Here is an 18,878-nt window from a genome sequence, read left to right as displayed (position 1 = left end):
ATTTTTTATGACAGTGTTACATTGAGGCTTTGTACAAAAGAACAATGACAAAACAAAAAGAAATCAGATAAGTGGCGCTATCATTAGAGAGATACTTTAGCCAAAACTGAAAATTGCTCACTCTTTACTACCTTTCAATTCAATTCAATTCATTTTAATTTCTATAGCAAAAGGTTCCAAATCTTTTTTGAGTTTCTTTCTTCTGTTGAACACAAATAAAGACATTTTGAAGAAGGCTGGAAACCTGTAACCACTGACATCCATATTGGGAAAAACAAATATATAGAAGACAATGGTTACAGGTTTCCATCTTTCTTCAAAATATCTTCTATTGTGTTCAACAGAAGAAAAAAAACAGGATTGGAACAAGAGGCAAGTCAATGGTGAGTAATTTTTATTTTAAATGAATCATCTTTATCTTTCTGAGGTGCTTCTTACATTAAAGCGTTTTCAAATTAAAATGGTTATGACTGGCGTCAACACTATTCTGGCATTTTCAGCCCTCAAAAACATGCATTTTGAAATTGCCAATGAGCCTTGTTTTAGTTTAGAAATGCTGGTGTTTCTTTTCAGTCTATAGAGGGACTGAGACATAGCTAGGAAAACTGAGGCATAGCGATCCACAACCGCTCTCTGACTGGTCTTCTGGACTACTGCGTATCCTTCCATGACTCGTCAAATCACTCTCAAACAATCGTAACACAAGCAGTGGTTTGCAAGTACAGATGCTGACAAAATATGTACATGCACAGTGAGTGTGAATGGTCATGCAATAGGCTGATTAGTGTGAACAGAAATCCTTTATCTGTAACACTACACACATTTAAAAAGAACATATTTTAGAGCAGAAATCACAATACCGGGAAACGTTGATATTTTTATCCAAGGTTATCATACCGTCAGAATCTTATACCCACCCACGCCTAGTTATGCCCTTACAGCACACACCTTGAATGTACATCCCCATGCCTATACTGTGCTGTATTAGAACCTGCCCTGAAGTACAGTAGGAGCTAATTTAGTTCCCCCAGCTGGCATTCTAATTTTCCAACACCAGTTTCACCATTTAAATTCAGATTACGCACTTGTTAGTTTGATAGTGCACAAACAAACAGATCAACCTCAGACATCTGAAAGAAGCCTAACAAGAATTCTCTACAGGTTGCTGCTGAATAAAGTTTACCGTTTCAGCTCTTTTTGCCAAACACATCAGTGTTATTCTCAGTGGCAGTCTGGCAAGACTATGGAAATAAACTTGCGCCTCAGTTAACCCCCATTTATGTGTTTTCTCAGGGCTTGTTCATCTGAAAGCTGATATGCTGTGAGGAGTGGTTCTTTATTTTGCTCTATTCCATAAGTAGGTAAGAATAGAAAGTGATGTAGGCATACAAACAGGGTATTATTTAAAGCAACAGGCACAAAGATCCAAATATTCCACTGTAGGTTTTTGTGAAGGTCACAACACGACTGAAGCTGTAAACTAAACCCGGACATCTGATTAAAGCTCCCACCTTAGGGCAGGTCAAAGGTTAGGCCCAAAGTTGAACAAAGCAGACACACAGGCACTCGACACATGTACAGGAAAGAGTCAACCTCTTCCTGTGTCTCCAGCTTTTTTCTCCAAAAAGTTAATCCTTTTTCAAATATTTTTTTTGTTCCCATCTTAGGAAGTTTTTCATTCTTCTTGTTCCATATATTTGTTTTCTTCTGACTTTAACAACAGCCAGTAGCTGCGTCTTCATTACACTTCAAATGGCACAAATTGAAATTAAGAACTTGAAATACACCTAAATGAAAACAAGTAATAAAAATAATATAATAAAAATGAAAAGGGTGTCTGAATGTATGCAATTACCTTGGGGACAAAGCACTAAGCAGAGAAAAACAACTGAAAGAACTTGTGAGATGAGCATTAATTTTAATCAGACAGCATAAAACATGCTTGCTGCTACAGACCTCTACAGAACACTGCATGTCAAAATGCAACCCTAAGTGCATGTAAACTAACTCAACTCCCTCTGCTCCATGACTATTTGAACATAAGAGTTGCACACTGGCACAGTCACTAATATGACAGAGGTACAGATTTCCCGTGGAGAGTTTAATGAGCCTGTGAGCTGAGAACTGTAATCCCTTTTAGCAGTGCCACGACAAAAGGTCGAAGGTTAGACATTTAATAGGACTGATTCTGCTCTGGGTTACCTGATTGAAGTACATATAAAGACAGATCATGTACAGCCTTAAAAGGGGAAAATGGAAAAAGCAACTCTCTTCTCTGATTGGCATCAACAGAAAGAACGCATAGAGTTTGCTGCCAAAAGAAGTAATCTAAATTATTCCCAGAATCTAGAAGACCATGTTCAAGACATCACTAACGGTAAATGCCACAATCTCACACACGCACACACGCAAAACAAATGTATACTTATTTCAATGATAGACATTTGCAATGAAACAACTTAATCTCACAGAGCAAAAACAACAAGTTTGTAGATGAAGTACATAAGTTGACTAATAATTAACCAGCACAATCACTAAACAATACTGTGATTATATGTAGAGTTAAATAATAGGCTCTCTCTCAACTTATTCCTCTATCACATTATCAACATTGTGTGCTGAGCTTAGAGCACCATTAAAAGTATTTTGCGCACTGATATCTTTGTCGAGCAGCCAGAGAGCTGTGCTGTTGTTGGGTGTCTGTGTCCACTTAAGTTCACATGAACAGATCTTTATCATGCAAAGCTTTCTGTGACTTCAAACCCCACTTATTGCACTAGAGATCTTGGCCTCTTATTTAGACTAACAACATACAGTACATGCCCCTTAATCCACTGGATGAGGCATTAACAACACAGCAACTAATGACTTCAAATCAATGCCGTGTGTGAACAGACATAAACACACACATGTAATAGGTGTAACCACTAACAGTACAGCAGAATATGGAGGGCTAGTCTTGGGACTGATCATTTCTGTGTGCCCATAATAGTCTCATCTCTTTTAAAATAACAGTGAGCATTTTCTGTTAACAAACAAGGAAAATGCTGTTTACAGATCTTATTTGGACGAAAAGCAGTTGCTAATGTTAAGCAAGGAGCACCACATCATGAAATAATTCTGTCACTGCAGCCAATAAATGATGATAAGATGTGACCCCATTACAGATCTAGTAACAACATCCACGTGTGCCAGACACCTCACACAAAGCGATAGTGGGGAGGAAGAGATACAAGCATCATTACACAGACTGAAGATAAGCTCTACACTTTCATAATACTGTTTTAGAAACCTTTCAAGAGTGACTGCTTTTTCAGTTAAGCTTTGCTTAATGATTTCATATTTGCAGGCTTTACTTCTTGCATGAAAGCAAAGCATTCTACATTCATTTTAATAGTAAATGTAGAATGAAATTAGTATTTTATTTAAATTTACTTCAGATTTTTGCTTGAATCTAGCACATTGACTTGGGTATTTTGTTTATGCTAGCTATACTAAGCTAAAGGAAAGCAAATAGGTTTCTTACAAACACCTTTTTAAAGGTGTCAAAGAAGTAAAATAGGCATAACATTTAAGGCATATTAAAACGAAGGCAGAACCTAATAAGACTTTGCATAAATCAGACCAATCGGAACAAAACATAGACTACGTTGTAGTGATAGGAAGATCATTTTACTGACTCGGACCTTTGCTTGAGATGAATGAATAATTTTGAGTCATTTCGTTCAATTTGTTTAATTTGACAAAATATTATTAAATTGAAAGCTGTGGCGATGCAGTGGCGCAGTAGGTAGTGCTGTAGCCTCACAGCAAGAAGGTTGCTGGTTCGAACCTCGGCTCAGTTGGAGTTTGCATGTTCTCCCTGCGATTATGTGGGTTTCCTCCGGGTGCTATGGTTTCCCCCACAGTCCAAAGACATGTGGAACAGGTGAATTGGGTAGGCTAAATTGTCCGTAGTGTATGAGTGTGTGTGTGGATGTTTCCCAGAGATGAGTTGCGGCTGAAAGGGCATCCTCTGCATAAAAACATGCTGGATAAGTTGGTAGTTCATTCTGCTGTGGTGACCCCGGATTAATAAAGGGACTTAGCCGACAAGAAAATGAATGTTCCAAACTGCATCCTAACTCATCTACAACCAGCTCAACCGCTGATCACAGTACAAAAAAGTCATAACTAGCATGCTATAAGAAAGAGAAAATAATCATTTGTTGTTTACCTGGTCTTTTGTCTATAATTATGTCAGCTGACGTCTTCTCACAGGTCTTCAAAATTGAGTGGTTCGTTCACGTCACGCTGACAGTGCCATATCTCATATATTAACTAAAGGACACAGTCCGATCCGAAAGTAGCCATGATTAGTTCACCTTTTGAGTCTTTTGGTTTTTAAGTCATTCATTCATCATGTGACAGCATGTAAAGAGAGATGACTCAAACCAAGGACTCGAAAAATGAACGAATCAAATCTTTTTCCGGCTTCACTACATATGACTGACTTATGTCTTTCTTGTGATGAACGAACAAGGACTCAAATCGAGGACTTGAGAGATGAACGGATCAAACCTTTTTCCGGCTCTGAATGCATATGATTGGCATCTGTCTTTACATGATGAATGAACAACTCAATACCAATAGACTTAAAAAAATCTTCTCCTCCACCTGCACAAATTTGACCATCCGCCAATGAAAAATCACTCCCTGAGAGGACTCATCGTTCTCAAGTCACATAAAACAATGGTTCAAAATGAACAAATCGTTCAAGAACAATTCACCACTATATGCACACTCCCAGCAGCGTTTGATTGGTCAGAAAATTTCCTAGTGAGATACCAACAATACAGTTTTTTTAAGAGGCATAAGGCCTGTTTAAAAGACAGATTTCATTACTTTATTGTATATGTTGTCAAATTTGCCACATGTTTTTAACAAGGCAGCAAACCCATTAGACTGCTAAATGTTAGTGTTTAATGCACATTTAAGCATTGTGCCATATAACTCAGCTCAGATCTGTGCTCAGGAATGGGTTTTAAAAAAGGTCCACATGATGCACTATTATAAACATGATGTAATAACGGACCAATTCAAAATAGGGCAACTATGTGTTATCATAAACACTTCAAGATACATCATATAATTCAGGATACCTAGACGAAGCCAATGAACACATCCTCCACCATGACATAATGGTAAATAAGGGTTGTCATGACAATTTTCTACTATCAACAAAAGCTTGCAACAATTACCCCGCCTCTGAGCTCTTCTGATTGGTCCACTACTTTTGGACTTGACACTGCCGAGTGTGAAGATCTTTCAACTTTCCATTGTTCAAAAGTCATGAGACGCAAGCATAACAGTCACATACGTCCATCCAGTGCATGTTTACATTGAAAAACAACAGAAAAGTAGCAAGTTGGAGAGGAAAAACACATTCTGTGTGAACGACCCCTCATTGTGGTTTAGATTTTTCTGGAATGAAGTCATGGCAATTAAATTTTGAAACTCATCTGTTCATGCAAAGGTTGATATTAATTCCTGCCTGTGTTCTCATGAAGAAAAAGAAAACATAACTGTGAAAAAGTGTAAGTGTGTTGCTAAACGATTCAAAAACAAAATGGTATTTTAGTGAGCCACTGCTGAAGATAGCTAACCTGGAAAGTCTTTCCAGAATATTAAGAATTTCCAAAGATGTGGTCTAGGCACGTTGACAAATTGCATGTAAACACAGACAGACACAGATGCAGGATTTCCTGGGCTAATGACTCGCAGTCCGTCAGCTGGACACATTCCAGCCAAATCCCAGTCCAAATTTGTGACCTCAGCATCTAGTCACAATACCAGCATGAGTATTATGAAGTATTTTTACTGGAGATAAAAGCCTGTGGATGAGCCATATAGAGGCCCAAGAGAAAGGCCAACACAAAGACGTGAAATGCTTCAGCGGTGACTGTGATGCTTTAGATGGTGGACGAGGAATACACGGAATGAAAAGATGTCACTGAGAGAGATCAGACTTTAATGCTTCTAAACGACTTGGGCACAGATGGAAAGAAGAAAGAGATGGGGAGCTAAAATTGGATTTGCAGCATCATGGAAAAATGTTCCAGGGTTTTGCAGAATAAACCCGCAGTATGTGCACTGGCACATTAGCTTTTGATTAGCCTGAAGGGGGGCAAAAGAAATATGAAATTAAATAAACGCAGAATGTAGAACATAGAGTACTTACAGGCATACAGCACCAGACCTCGCAACAAACACGCATTATAAATAGACCCCAATAAGATGTCTGGGTCCAGCTAAATCACCCTTCTCCCTGTGGACCAAACGCTGGCAGCCATGCTCAGAGCAATATGCGGTGGGAGGGATTGAACACAAAACAAAAAAGACATGAAATACGACTATACATATAATAGACGTAAATGCACTCACCTATTTATGCAGCTATAGTGAAGTCAATTGAATGGTAATGACATTTGGAATAGATGCCAACAGGATTCATAAATGCTCCAGATTATAGACTTGTTTTTCAAAGCACTTCATTGCACGCCAAGTAAGCCAACAAGTCTAAACATGAGCAGTCGGTATGAAAAATCACTCACACATTTTGACACAATCATTTCCCAAGCATACATACAGTACTTGTGGCTTTCTATCCTGTGCTTAACACTGACCTTATTAAATATTTTAGCTATACTGTAAAACATGTTAATTAACTGTTTATCTACTGTATGTTTTCGGTTTACAGTAATTACAGCATTATGGGATTTGCTCTGTCAACTTTTGATTAGTTTAACAAAGTGACTTTTATTGTTATTTTTTTTTTAAATAATATAATGCATAAAAAATAATATTTGTCTATATGTCGAACTATTATGTCTTTCTTTTCTTTTCTTTTTCATTCTTTTATTACCTGTTCAACACATTTTAATCTGTTTTTAATCACTTTTAATATTTGTTTTTATTGTCTTAGACTCGGCTCTTTTATTTCTGTTTACGTAAAGCCCTTTAAATTTCCACAGTGTATGAAACGTGCTATATAAATAAACTTGCTTTGCCTATATACTGTATGTCTGTAAAATAACAGACCTATTAAAAAAAAAACTATTAAAAATGTTTTTTTTTTAAAAAGGCACTTTTTACGGTGGCCGAAAGAACTTAACGTGCTGCAGTTTAAGAAACGCGCAACTACAAAAACGCCAGCAAATTAAGGAAAGATCTTCATTCATTTGACAGCACACGTGCTGCAACTCCTCACAATTGAAACGCATTAAAAATGTACTGCATATTTTTTCACAACATAATTTACGAAACTGTGCTGCCTTTTCTTACAACACTTGCAAAAACATTGGAACACACCGAAAATGTTTCAAGTGGACCCAAAAACTTGGCGGACGCCACTGTGCCATGATTATTGCTCAGTGAAGTTGTAGGTGATCTTTGAAAGGAGAGTTTTTTGTTTGTTTATTTTGACATTTCGATTTTCTTTTTTATTGAATTTTATCAAATTTTTTATTGGCCTAAATGACCATAACCTAAATAGCAGGCTATGTCACCTTTTAGGGACCTCTTAAGACATTTCTGTTGTGTCCCATGCTATTTGAAAGTGTTGTTAGAGAATGCATCGTGTTTTTGTAAATTGTTTGCGTTGTTCACGTGGAACCAGATGAAGATCTTTTCTAAATAGGTTGCCGTTTTTTGTAATTGCATGCATTTTCTTAAATTGCAGCACGGTAAGCTCTCTCGACCACCTTACACTTTTGGTGTTTGAAAAAAGGTCAAGTTCCCATAATTGCAATTCAAAAGCATAAATAGAGAGGGAAAAATAAAAATAAGAACATGAGATTTACAAAATATGGAAAACTATTAATTTACGGATATTTTTTACAGTTCAGGAATGCTCTGATCACATTTTTGCAGCTAATACTGATCCTTCATACTTTATACAAGTAAAGTGACTAAATTGCCACTAATTGGCTAATGCATTTATAAGCTCAACAGAAACATTTGTGACAATAATCAGGGATTTAGATTCAGCATATTTTATGCATTTCTTTAAAGCAACTTATGCAGATCTAAACATAATATCACAAATTGACACTTTTTCTTCATCTTTACAATCCACTTTAATTCGTGATGACTTGAGGTCAAATTATCCCCGCTGTATTTAAAAAAAGGGGCTGTTTTATACATTTCCAAGGTGATTCCATAAAATAGAATTAATTAATTAATGTGACCTTGCCGAGACTAAAAATGGAAATTCCTTGATAATTCCAGTTTTTTCATAAGTGTGGGAACCCTGCATACTATGGAGACAAAGGGATTTAAAGCAGATCAGACAACAACAGTTTAGTCAGGTCTAAAAGTCACTGATCATCTTCTGTGAGCTGTAGAGGGTTAAATTTTAAGCTATAAATGGAAGAAGAGGTTTTTATATTAAAGAGGGTTTTTAGGTGTTTAAGATGGTTCAAAGTGTGCAGGGTGCCGTCAAATTAAAAATAAACACAGCTGTCCTGTGTTGGCACAATGTGATGCATTTGAAGGCTTAGAATACCACATAAGCGATTGCATATAATGTTTATTTGACTATGAAAAGTAATACATGTGGCTCATGTTCACGTCTGTGCGAGAGATAGGGGCCTGCAGAAGTGTTAGGGAATGGATGCTAATGACAGACATACAGGGTGGCTTTGCTAAAATCTGAACAGTATGTGCTGCTGCTGACCAGCCACACATAAACAGAGGAAGAAATAGAAGAACGAGGCCGTAGGGATGACCTATCTGCAGCATGGCATTTCCTGCTGACCAATTTAAATGACACTGTTCCTCCTACACAGAATGGCTCTGGAAATACTTGAAAAAAAATTGCAACAACATTTTTAGCTGTGCTCTGTAAGCTCGAAAATCTCAAAAATGTACAAGGTTGATTAAACCGAAAGCTAAGCACAAGAAATCTAAAAGCAAATTATTGTTTTTAACATGAATGGGCAATACAATCTATATAATTACCAATGTAGCTTCAATATTACACACAGCCAATATCAAATGTTTATAATATATGGCTATATATCTGCACTTCCTATCTGAAGATAAAGCGGTGTTTTTCTAAATGCTTAACTCCAAGGCCACGTGACTTTTCCTGTTTTTCTTTATTTGTGTGATTTACTGGAGAAGGATTTCAAATAAGAAAGCATAATAATAATAATAATAATAATAATAATAATAATAATAATAATAAAACTACTAACAATTTCTAACCTAAATCATATTTTAAGGTCTGAAATAACTAGAAAAAAATGGGATAATTATGAAATGCCCATATGATTTTAAGACTTATTTTTACATGACTTTTCTAGAACAAGAAATCAAACTTAAATATCCCAATTTTTAAGTAAAAAATATATATACTGAACTTGTTTAATGCTTATTTAAACTAATTTTAAATCCTTAAGCAATGTTGAGGTCCCGTTAGATCTTTGCCCCTTGTTGAATCCCTAAAGTATGCTGCATCACTAACATGTTTCATGCCACGTTTTATGCCATTTTTCTCCGGTTTTAATAATGCAAACTTAAGTAAATGTGAACCAAAGACAACAATGCTTGTAATGTATCCAACACAAAACTTCTCCTTTCACATTTACAAAACTTTCTGTGTGGAAGACAATTTAAAGAATAATGATATTGCCTAATCCATCCAGTTACAGAAAGTCTGAATGTGTCAAGAGCCAGCAGCTGAGTCTTCTGAGGAAACCTTTGAACTTTTACTGGCAGACAAAAACAAAAGGAGTGATTGAGTACAGGATATGATGAATTGCATTGTTTTGTAGAGACCTGTGTCTTTTCATCATACATTAATTAATTTATTTAATAGGAAAAACAGTCATTGCCTCAACCTGACACTAAAACTATTGTCTTTGAATTTTTTTAGGAGGAAGTATTACACATGACCATAAGCCAAATGATGCCACTACAGCTTATTTCTAAACTAACAGAAATACAGACTGAGATAAAGGCCATACATTACACAACAGCCAAGTTGTGGTTATTATCAAATGTTTAATTAGCTGATGCTGTAATTTTACATCAGAAGCACTTCATTATGCATATGAAATATTGATCTGCCTATATGGAGTTATAATTGCATAGCCAGTTGTCCTTTTATTCTGAAACATACATATTTTACACACTCCTTCTGAAACTTGGGAAGCAGATTTTTTCATTTCCATAAATTATGTCAACACCAGAGAGCAACAGAGGACACACTTGATGCTTAATGGAAAGGAACACCGTGTACTTCTGACACAGAGAAAGTAGAAAAGGGAATTATGTAAAATTGGGAAATCAAGTTGTGATTCAGCTATACAACATCACTGGAGGAGGTGCAAATGCAACAAAGACTGATTCATATGCATAGTTTTGATAGACGATCATAAAAGAAAACCCTAGAATGTAAAACAATCCCATTCCTCTAGATAAAATTACTAGCCAAAAGATAAGCCCAACAGAATTAATAATAAACAGCTATGACTAATAATAAAGGCTTCTTTAAAATGCTGGATCTCCGTCAAATCAGCCACTATTTTTACTTGTATCTGATTGGCTGGGTCAGCTGGCACTGACAGCATCAACAGTGCGCTTGTGGCTCAAGTTCAAGAGCTGAAGTCACATGACCACGCAGTCACAGCGAGCACTGGCACAAAGCCTGGCCACTGTTTGTAGCAAATGATTGAAAGCGTGAGCACAGTTTGAGTCAATGAATCAAACTCAGAGCATGCCAGACACCACAATAGCTCTGCGAGGGTGAGACTGAGTGGACTGATGTGCTTATTGATTCAGACTGATCCAAATGTGATAACATTTCAGGTTACATAAAAAAAAAAATTCAAGAGGTTAGTAATCTTTAAAATCCATAGTTAGTCAATATTATATTGGACAAAAGAAAAAAACATCTCCGAACTGAAAGATGAACAATTCATCCCAACAAAAACAAGCAATTCGACTGAATTCCTGAAAACACATGACATTCCTGAGAACCCTATTATAACTTGCAAGAACTCACTTTTACCTCAGGACTATGACAGCTTAGAAACAAACATTATTGCTTTATTGTATCATTATTGCTGCATTGTCTAAATGCATGGCAACAGAAGCAATTATGCAGATTATACAGATGTATTAGAGTTGAACTATGGCCCCTTTTACACTAATACGTTTTAGTTTTAAAAGTTTAGCTACGGTTATGCCTTCCGTCCACACTAGCCTGCAGTTTTCAAGCGTTAAAAACAAAACGTTTGCAGAAGAGGCCGTTTTAGTTTTAAAACACTGCTGCTCTGTGTTAGTGTGGATGGGGGAGAATAGAGACATCTAAAAATGAAGGCGTGCCTGCAGACATTCGCTGATTGAGGCTTTTTCCTCAATATTAAGTATCCTACACAAAAGTACAGTCTTGCACCCTTTTCTTAAGTTTAGACTTCGCAAGTTTGATATGGAAAACAAACTCTCGAGGACACAGAGGAAACAGTGTACTTTATAACGTTATTTGCATCACACTGGCTAGCAATTTGACTTCTTAAGAACATACTGTAAATGAAAACATGACATAAGGAACTGTCTATTTTCATTTTGATATTAACTTAACAGACTCTAAAAATGTTGAGGCATCACATAGCTACATATTTATATGACCCTCATCTTCGCTGTATGCATATTTAAATAAAACAGAGCCAATAACATAACTGCCTCCTTTCATTTTCTTTGAAAAATACGTGTAAAGGACTACACTGTAAAAAATGCAGGGTTTCACACAAGTCCTTCATGTTGTCAAAACACAAATAATTTAAGTTAACTTAAATGTTTTATGTTCAATCCACTGAAATCTGTAAAAAATTATAAAGTTGCCAACCCCCTAAAAATGGTTTTCTCCAACTCATTTAAAGTAGTTTTAATCATTTTAAATAATCAAAATCAAATCATTAAGTGTCAGTCTTTTCAACATTTCAAAGTATAAACTCACTACTCATTCTTACAGTATGTGATTGTATTTCTCACTTTCTTTAGAAGCAAATATAGAAGTGCAAATATCTGATTAAAAATTTGGAAATCTAAAATAAATATGAATAAAATATAAAACTCTTCAAAAACTAATGATTACACACATATTGCTTAATAATGCAAAATGTAAACTTTATGCTTTCAACTTTCTTCCAATATTACTTGTTTTTCTGGCATAATCCCTGTAATGGTGCATAATACTGTGCTCATTAATTATGAAAAAGTATTACCGTCAACAGTGTATTTTGTGACACTACAAAATAAACGATAGGGCATAATATGAGATAATAGACTTTCATTTTGTCCATACTTTATATTGCACAGTCTTAAGATGCACTACAACCAGCTCACTTATGGAGATAGTTGGGAGTGTTGTGTATCATACAGAAAACCCCCAAGGCTGGACTGGTCTTTCCTGTATTGAAGAATGCAACTCTCATTGTGTCACTCAAATACACACAAACAGGTCACACTCAAAAACCATCACCCATTCAAATATTACATCAGCTGACAAATAAATCAGGACAATATAAAAGCAAGACAAAACAAGCGTGGGGAGGAGAAGTTCATACTCAATATGAATTGCTTTCGAATTCCCATTTTACTCCTAAGTTCACCTTATATCACATAACACTAAATATAATGGAATACTAACAGCAAAGTATTTTGTTTCATTTATTAATTTAACACCATTTCAGCTTCCATGGCTATTTTCATGTTTATAAAAATGTATGCTCTTTATGTAAAAAAAAAAAAAATGTAGATGATGCAAAGTTTACATTACATGAAGTGGTAAAGGAATGTAAAACCAGAAATGTGAAATGATGACCATGGAGATTATAAACATTGTGGATTGCTTGATTTGATGAGGTATCATACCATTTCAGTGCCAACTTTTTTGCTAAATCATTTCAGTCTGGAGTTTGCATGTTCTCCCCGTGTTCGCGTAAGTTTCCTCCGGGTGCTCCGGTTTCCCCCACAACTCCAAAAAAACATGTGCTATAGTTGACTTGGGTAAGCTAAATCGTCAATAGTGTATGTGTGTGAATGAGTGTGCATGGATGTTTCCCAGTGATGGGTTGCAGCTGGAAGGGCATCCGCTGCGTAAAACATATGAGGGACAAATTTGTGGTTCATTCCGCTGTGGCGACACCATATTAAAAAAGTGAATGAATGAATGAGTTGCACGGTTGTTGCTTTGCTAATTATATTTTTAAAGGTGCCCTATAATGAAAATCTGGGTGTCCCAAGGAATAGTAGAATAATAAAAGAACATAATATGAAAATGGGCATACTGTGAGCCTCAGACACTGTTTCCTTGTTCGTATGTTAATTCTTTGAGTGTAAAACCCCGATGGACAACATGCCAATCAGAAGACTAAACCAACTGTGATGAGACTTGCGGACCATGACCTCTGCATTTGCATGTATGATTTGGGTCATTCATCAGGACCTGACGAGTATGTCATCAGGCTCTAAGATCATAAACAAAAGCTCTGAGATCACTAATATGCACGCCTCAAGCAGTGTTTCATAAGCAACATTTTTTATTCAGACAACAGTGATCATTTTCCTCCTTTTATTTTGAAAATGCAAGCATCAAATTGTTTAGTGTATATTACTGGGCAACAACAGCATGAGACATGTTTCAATATTACCTCAGGATGCGAAATGCAAGATTTACAGATCTGGAGAGCAAAATAGGTTAACATTACTCTGATGGGTTTATATTGGTCCATGTTCAGGGTGTGTCTGTAAGAGCTGCAGGTCAGAGCAGAGCTCATTAATATTCAAGACATGAGCCATATGTGGTCAATCATGAATCATCTGATTCTAAGGGTATTTTATGGAGTAATTAAACCATTTCTGGAGATTTTTTGAATTTACCGAAGTCCTAAACTTACTATGTAGATATCAGAAAACAATTCAACTTATTAAACTTATGCAGTATATGGCACCTTTAAAAGAAGATACACTTGAGATTATACGTACATATCCCTGATACTGACCCTCTTTTCTAGTCACTGGTGCCAAAATGGATACGTGCTGCATAAAGTCATCTGCTCCAATTGATTGCACCCAATTGACAAAATATGTTTTTGTATATGTATGCATACATTTGAAAATTGTTCAATAGATACAACTAACAAAGGTTTTGTGTACGATCAGATTCATGAAAAGTCAGAGTCATTTCAAAACTTGTGAAATCTGTCGTCTCTAAATGCCCAGAATCTACAGACAAGCTCTGACCAAGCATATTGGGTGGACTCGACCAGACTGCAATTTGGTGCAAAATTACCACCAAAAAATACTCAACTACAAAAATGCCAGAACACCTAGTGTCATTACTCCTCTTCTAAGGAGCCTTCATTGGCTGCCTGTCCAATTCAGAATTGATTTTAAAGTGCTTTTACTGGTATATAAATTCCTCTATAATCTAGCCCCATCCTATCTCTCAGAGCTTCTTAATTTTTAAACTCCCGTGAGAGCTCTTAGGTCATGTGATCAGAATCTTCTTTCAGTTCCTCAGTCCAGGCTGAAACGTACAAGGGACAGAGCTTTCTCTGTGGCGGGTCCTCAGTTGTGGAACACCTTGCCCTTTGAGATTAGAATGGCTCCATCATCATCTATTTTTAAATCATTTCTTTATACGTACCTTTTTAGCTTGGCTTTTTAAAATAATTTTAATGGTCCTTTCTACTGCTACATTTTATATTTTTACTGACGTTTTTACTTGCCTTTTTTTTAAGTTTTAAACTTTGTCTTTTTATTTTTACCTTGTCTTATGTACAGCACTTTGGTCAGTCTTGTGACTGTTAAATGACTTTTAAATGTGCTCTATAAATAAATGAACGTGAACTTGTCATACAGGCCAGCTTAAAGACATTTATAATGACCATGAAACACAAATATGTATTAACTTCCAATTAATCAGTGACTTAATCCGACTGCAGTTGAACTACTATGTGGAACATTCTTATAAACATTACTTAAAAAAAAGTCAATGAGGACTACAAGGATGTAGTTGGAATGATCCCAAGTGAGGGGAAAACCAACCAGCAATAATACCATTTCAGCATTTTTGGAGAAGCTGGCCCATTTTGTCCTTTTCCAAGACAAACTAAACCAACAACCAAAGTGGAAAGCCAGAGGTGACGTACTCACCACCTCAGCAATACACGTACCAATGCTTATGAAAACCATGTAAATCAGTCATATGTTAATCACAAAATATGTGTGCAGTGAGGATCTTACCTAGAATAGAATGAACTCGCACTGAAAGCTGCGTACGGAGAATCAAGATGGGCTTTTTTCCTTTTCTGTAGAGAAATAAAAAATAACAAACTCAAGATTCCAGTAACTTAATTTCATTCATCTCATCACAGATACAAAGAAATTTCATAAACCTAAATTTGTAACTACTTGAATGATAACGCAGATGAAAGAATAATGTGAAATCATCATTATTCCAGCTGCAAACACACACACTTAGACTGAAGGCAGACTGGGGACAGCGTCAGAAAGACAGAATATTGGTCGGCAGGGATTAAGGTATGGAAAGAGAGAGTGAACAGGCATGGAAACTATGCATCAAGAGCATTTAGTGGCTAAAAATGGACCTTTCCAAGTCTTACGTGTTCTTCACAGTGTTCTGTGTTGGTCATACACCCAGTAACAAAGCCACTCAAACATGTACACATACACACACACACCCCGAATTTGACTTCTGTTTTCCAAGTGCTGCAGCTTCAAATGACGTGTTTCCCGTCTCAGCGAACCTGAAGGAGATCCAGCTGTAGCTACAACTTTGCCAGTCTTACAAATACATACAAAGCATGCATGCTTTAAACACACCTCCTAAATGTTAACAATGTAACACTGTACCCCTAGCAAAAACAAGACCACCCAATTAAAAAGACTTGATGGTGGCATTTCCAATAGTACATTATGGAGTTGTTAGATCTCCACCAGTTAGGCTTCAAATAGCAGCTTTTTGCAAACTGTTTACATGTTCTGTAAACTATTTATTTAGTTACATACTCTATAGAGATTTCACTAGTTTTTAGATGTTAGGAAAAAAAGGAATTTATTTAATTAGTTGTGTATTATATAGAAATCTCACCAGATTCTAGAAGCTTCAGAAATCAATCTAATAGCACATGGTATCACTTAAGTTTAGGCCAAAATCTGCAGAATTAACAACCCATTAACTAACAATCCTAGCGTTTTAAACTACCAATAAGCTGTTTATTAACAGCTAGTGAGGTAGAAGTTTAGGTTTTGTGTAGGATTAGGGATGCAGATTAAGATCAGTTTTTATAACTACTAATAAACATTTCATATCTTAATATTAGGCATGGTAATAAGCCGGTAGTTAATAGCATGAATTGTGACCTAAACTAAAGTGTTACCCAAAACATTTGTTCTTATTATCATTATGTTATTAGTATTATTATTAGTTGACACATTCTTAATTCTAAAGCTCAATAAAGACTCTTGAATAAAAAGAAAGTTCAAAATAAACTCATTTTAAAGTCTTTGAATTTCTTTAAGGGCACTTCTGATGAAAGCATCAATGCAAGCAAATAAATAGAGAAATTGTACTAACACTAAGCATTTGAATGGTAATGCACAATTACAATTAACAACGCAGTGTACTTGCTGTTACAATTCAGCTCTTTATAAACAGAAAATAAAGTGGTTCTGCAGAAAAAGGCTGAACAAATCCACAAATAACAGCCTGGGTATAAGTAGTATTACAGACCCAAGTTATGCAATCCCTCAAGTTAAGCTGACTCAGAGTTCTAGATCTGCGGTTCGGCGTTTCAGCTCTATTCGGTGTATTCTGAGACTGTCAGCCTAAGCCGCGGTCAGATCACATACTGACAAACTGGCTCTGCCCATATGAAATCCCTCGTCTTTTGCTGGGTCCAGTGACTGTGTGTTACTAAGCAACCCTAATAAATGATTTAGTGAAACCGGTACCTGTCATAATAGATAGTACACTCAGGGGGACACAGACCTCCTACTTAAGAGTTTGGCAAAGTTTGTGCAGTATAATGAATTATATAATATGCATAATAAATAAGGATTATTCTTAAGAATAAATGGCTTCATTCCAAACACTGTCTGCACTGCAGTCTACGAGTTTATTCATCTGCAGGCACTTTATGGACACCATTAATATGTGATGTCTACTGAAAGAGAAAAGACATGTATTAGTCGAATGTCAAGTGTTTTTTGTAAAATTTTCTTTTTTGAACAACATTAAATGACTTAATGAACATAAATATTTGATCAAATCAACATGTTATATGGTTAAATAAACTGTTTTTATAAATAGACAGTTTAGCTTTACTGTCCGTTTAACTGCTATATCAATCAATCAATCAATCAATAAAATAAATGTTCACCAGAATAGGAAGTAATATGCATAATGCAAAATATTGGATTACATCCAAATTTTAAGAATGCCTGAGTATTTTACAAAATGTTTCCTAATGAAATGCCATAGAATATAGTTGTTGTAAATAATTCACTGACATTAGTTTATAAAACAAATAACACAAATTGGGGAACTCTAATATTTGAACTCTAATACAAATTGGGAATCTACATAGCTAAAGACAAAAACAAACACAGAGAGAACAGAGTAATTTCCTGAATATAACAGAATTAGAAATGTTTGTTTCGATTTGGTTATATCTGGTCAAAGGAACAATTGGATGGATATGCAGGAACTGAGACTACAAATGTACAAAAATATATTTATATTCTTGATTTTACTTTGTTCCTCCAGACACACCTACCTAACAATGGCAGGTCCAAGTCTAAAATGAGATAAGTCTATAAACACAGACAGACAGACAGTTACGCAGACAGACACGCAGACAGACACACGCTGAACAATCTGTGCAGTTCTGAGGAAAGCTGACCATTTCACACCAGAAACCAAGAGTGAGCCAGAGGGGAAACAGGGAGCAGCAGAGAGGAAAAGAAAAACAGCGTCACTGTTTCTCAGACCTTACAGTCATGCAGTCAAATTCATCTCATAAAAATTAAAGATGGAGTGACACGGACGTAGTTGTTTTAACTAGAAACTAACAAACAATATTCTGAATGATTTATTGCATATTATTGTAACCTGTATTTACTTTGTATTTGGATTGTTTCATGTTAATTAGACCAATTCCGTAAAATGCCCTTTTCTCATGCACTTGCTAAATTTAAATCTAATAAAAGGACTGTGAAAAACATAACCCATTAATAAGGTGGTGATCTCGTATGAATTTGTACGATATGATGCTATTTATATTGGAAATATAACTTCAATTCATTTTTATTTCTATAGTTTTTACAATGTAGATTGTATTAAATCAACTTAACATAGGAGTGCTAGACAATTGAAGTTCTAGTAAATTAAAACTTTGTCAGTCCAGACTTCAGAGTTGAAGTTCAGTTCAGTGTGGTTTAAATTTCACTGCTGAAAGTCCAAATACTGAAGAGCAAATCCATCGATGCACAACTCTAAAAGTCCCAAACCAAGCAAGACAGTGGTAAGGAACAAAACTTGTGACGAAACCAATTGACAAAAAAACCTTTAGAAAAACCAGGCGCAGTTGGGCACAACCATTCTCCTCTTCCCAAACCTCTTGTGCAAGTTTAACTACTAATGAGATTGCACAAATTGCCCATCAATTTGTAAAACTAATAAAGAGTTACAAATTATAATGTCTAGTGTTTTGACTAAAATCAATTGGTTATATTCAAAATCACATACTGTCTGAGAAGATGCTTGATTAGCATTGATTCATAACCAATTAAATATATTTAAT

At 35.8% G+C, this 18,878-nt stretch overlaps 1 protein-coding gene across 13 annotated transcripts in view; it reads right to left on the bottom strand.

The window, feature by feature from the left end:
• Positions 1-18,878, bottom strand: part of fhod1 (formin homology 2 domain containing 1) — a 66,852-nt gene that overhangs the window by 41,306 nt on the left and 6,668 nt on the right. For all 13 annotated transcript variants that reach the window (XR_015495862.1, XM_087261447.1, XM_087261452.1 and 10 more), the window contains exon 3: positions 15,298-15,362. Coding sequence is in view for 12 of the 13 variants with exons in the window: in XM_087261447.1 (XP_087117573.1) it covers positions 15,298-15,362 (65 nt within the window). In the remaining variant the exon portion in view is untranslated. The remainder of the gene's footprint in view (positions 1-15,297; positions 15,363-18,878) is intronic.

This window comes from Danio rerio, chromosome 7, assembly GCF_052040795.2.
Source record: "Danio rerio strain M-AB ecotype USA chromosome 7, GRCz13ab, whole genome shotgun sequence".
Lineage (NCBI taxonomy): Eukaryota > Metazoa > Chordata > Actinopteri > Cypriniformes > Danionidae > Danio > Danio rerio.
This window is presented reverse-complemented; position numbering and strand designations above follow the sequence as displayed.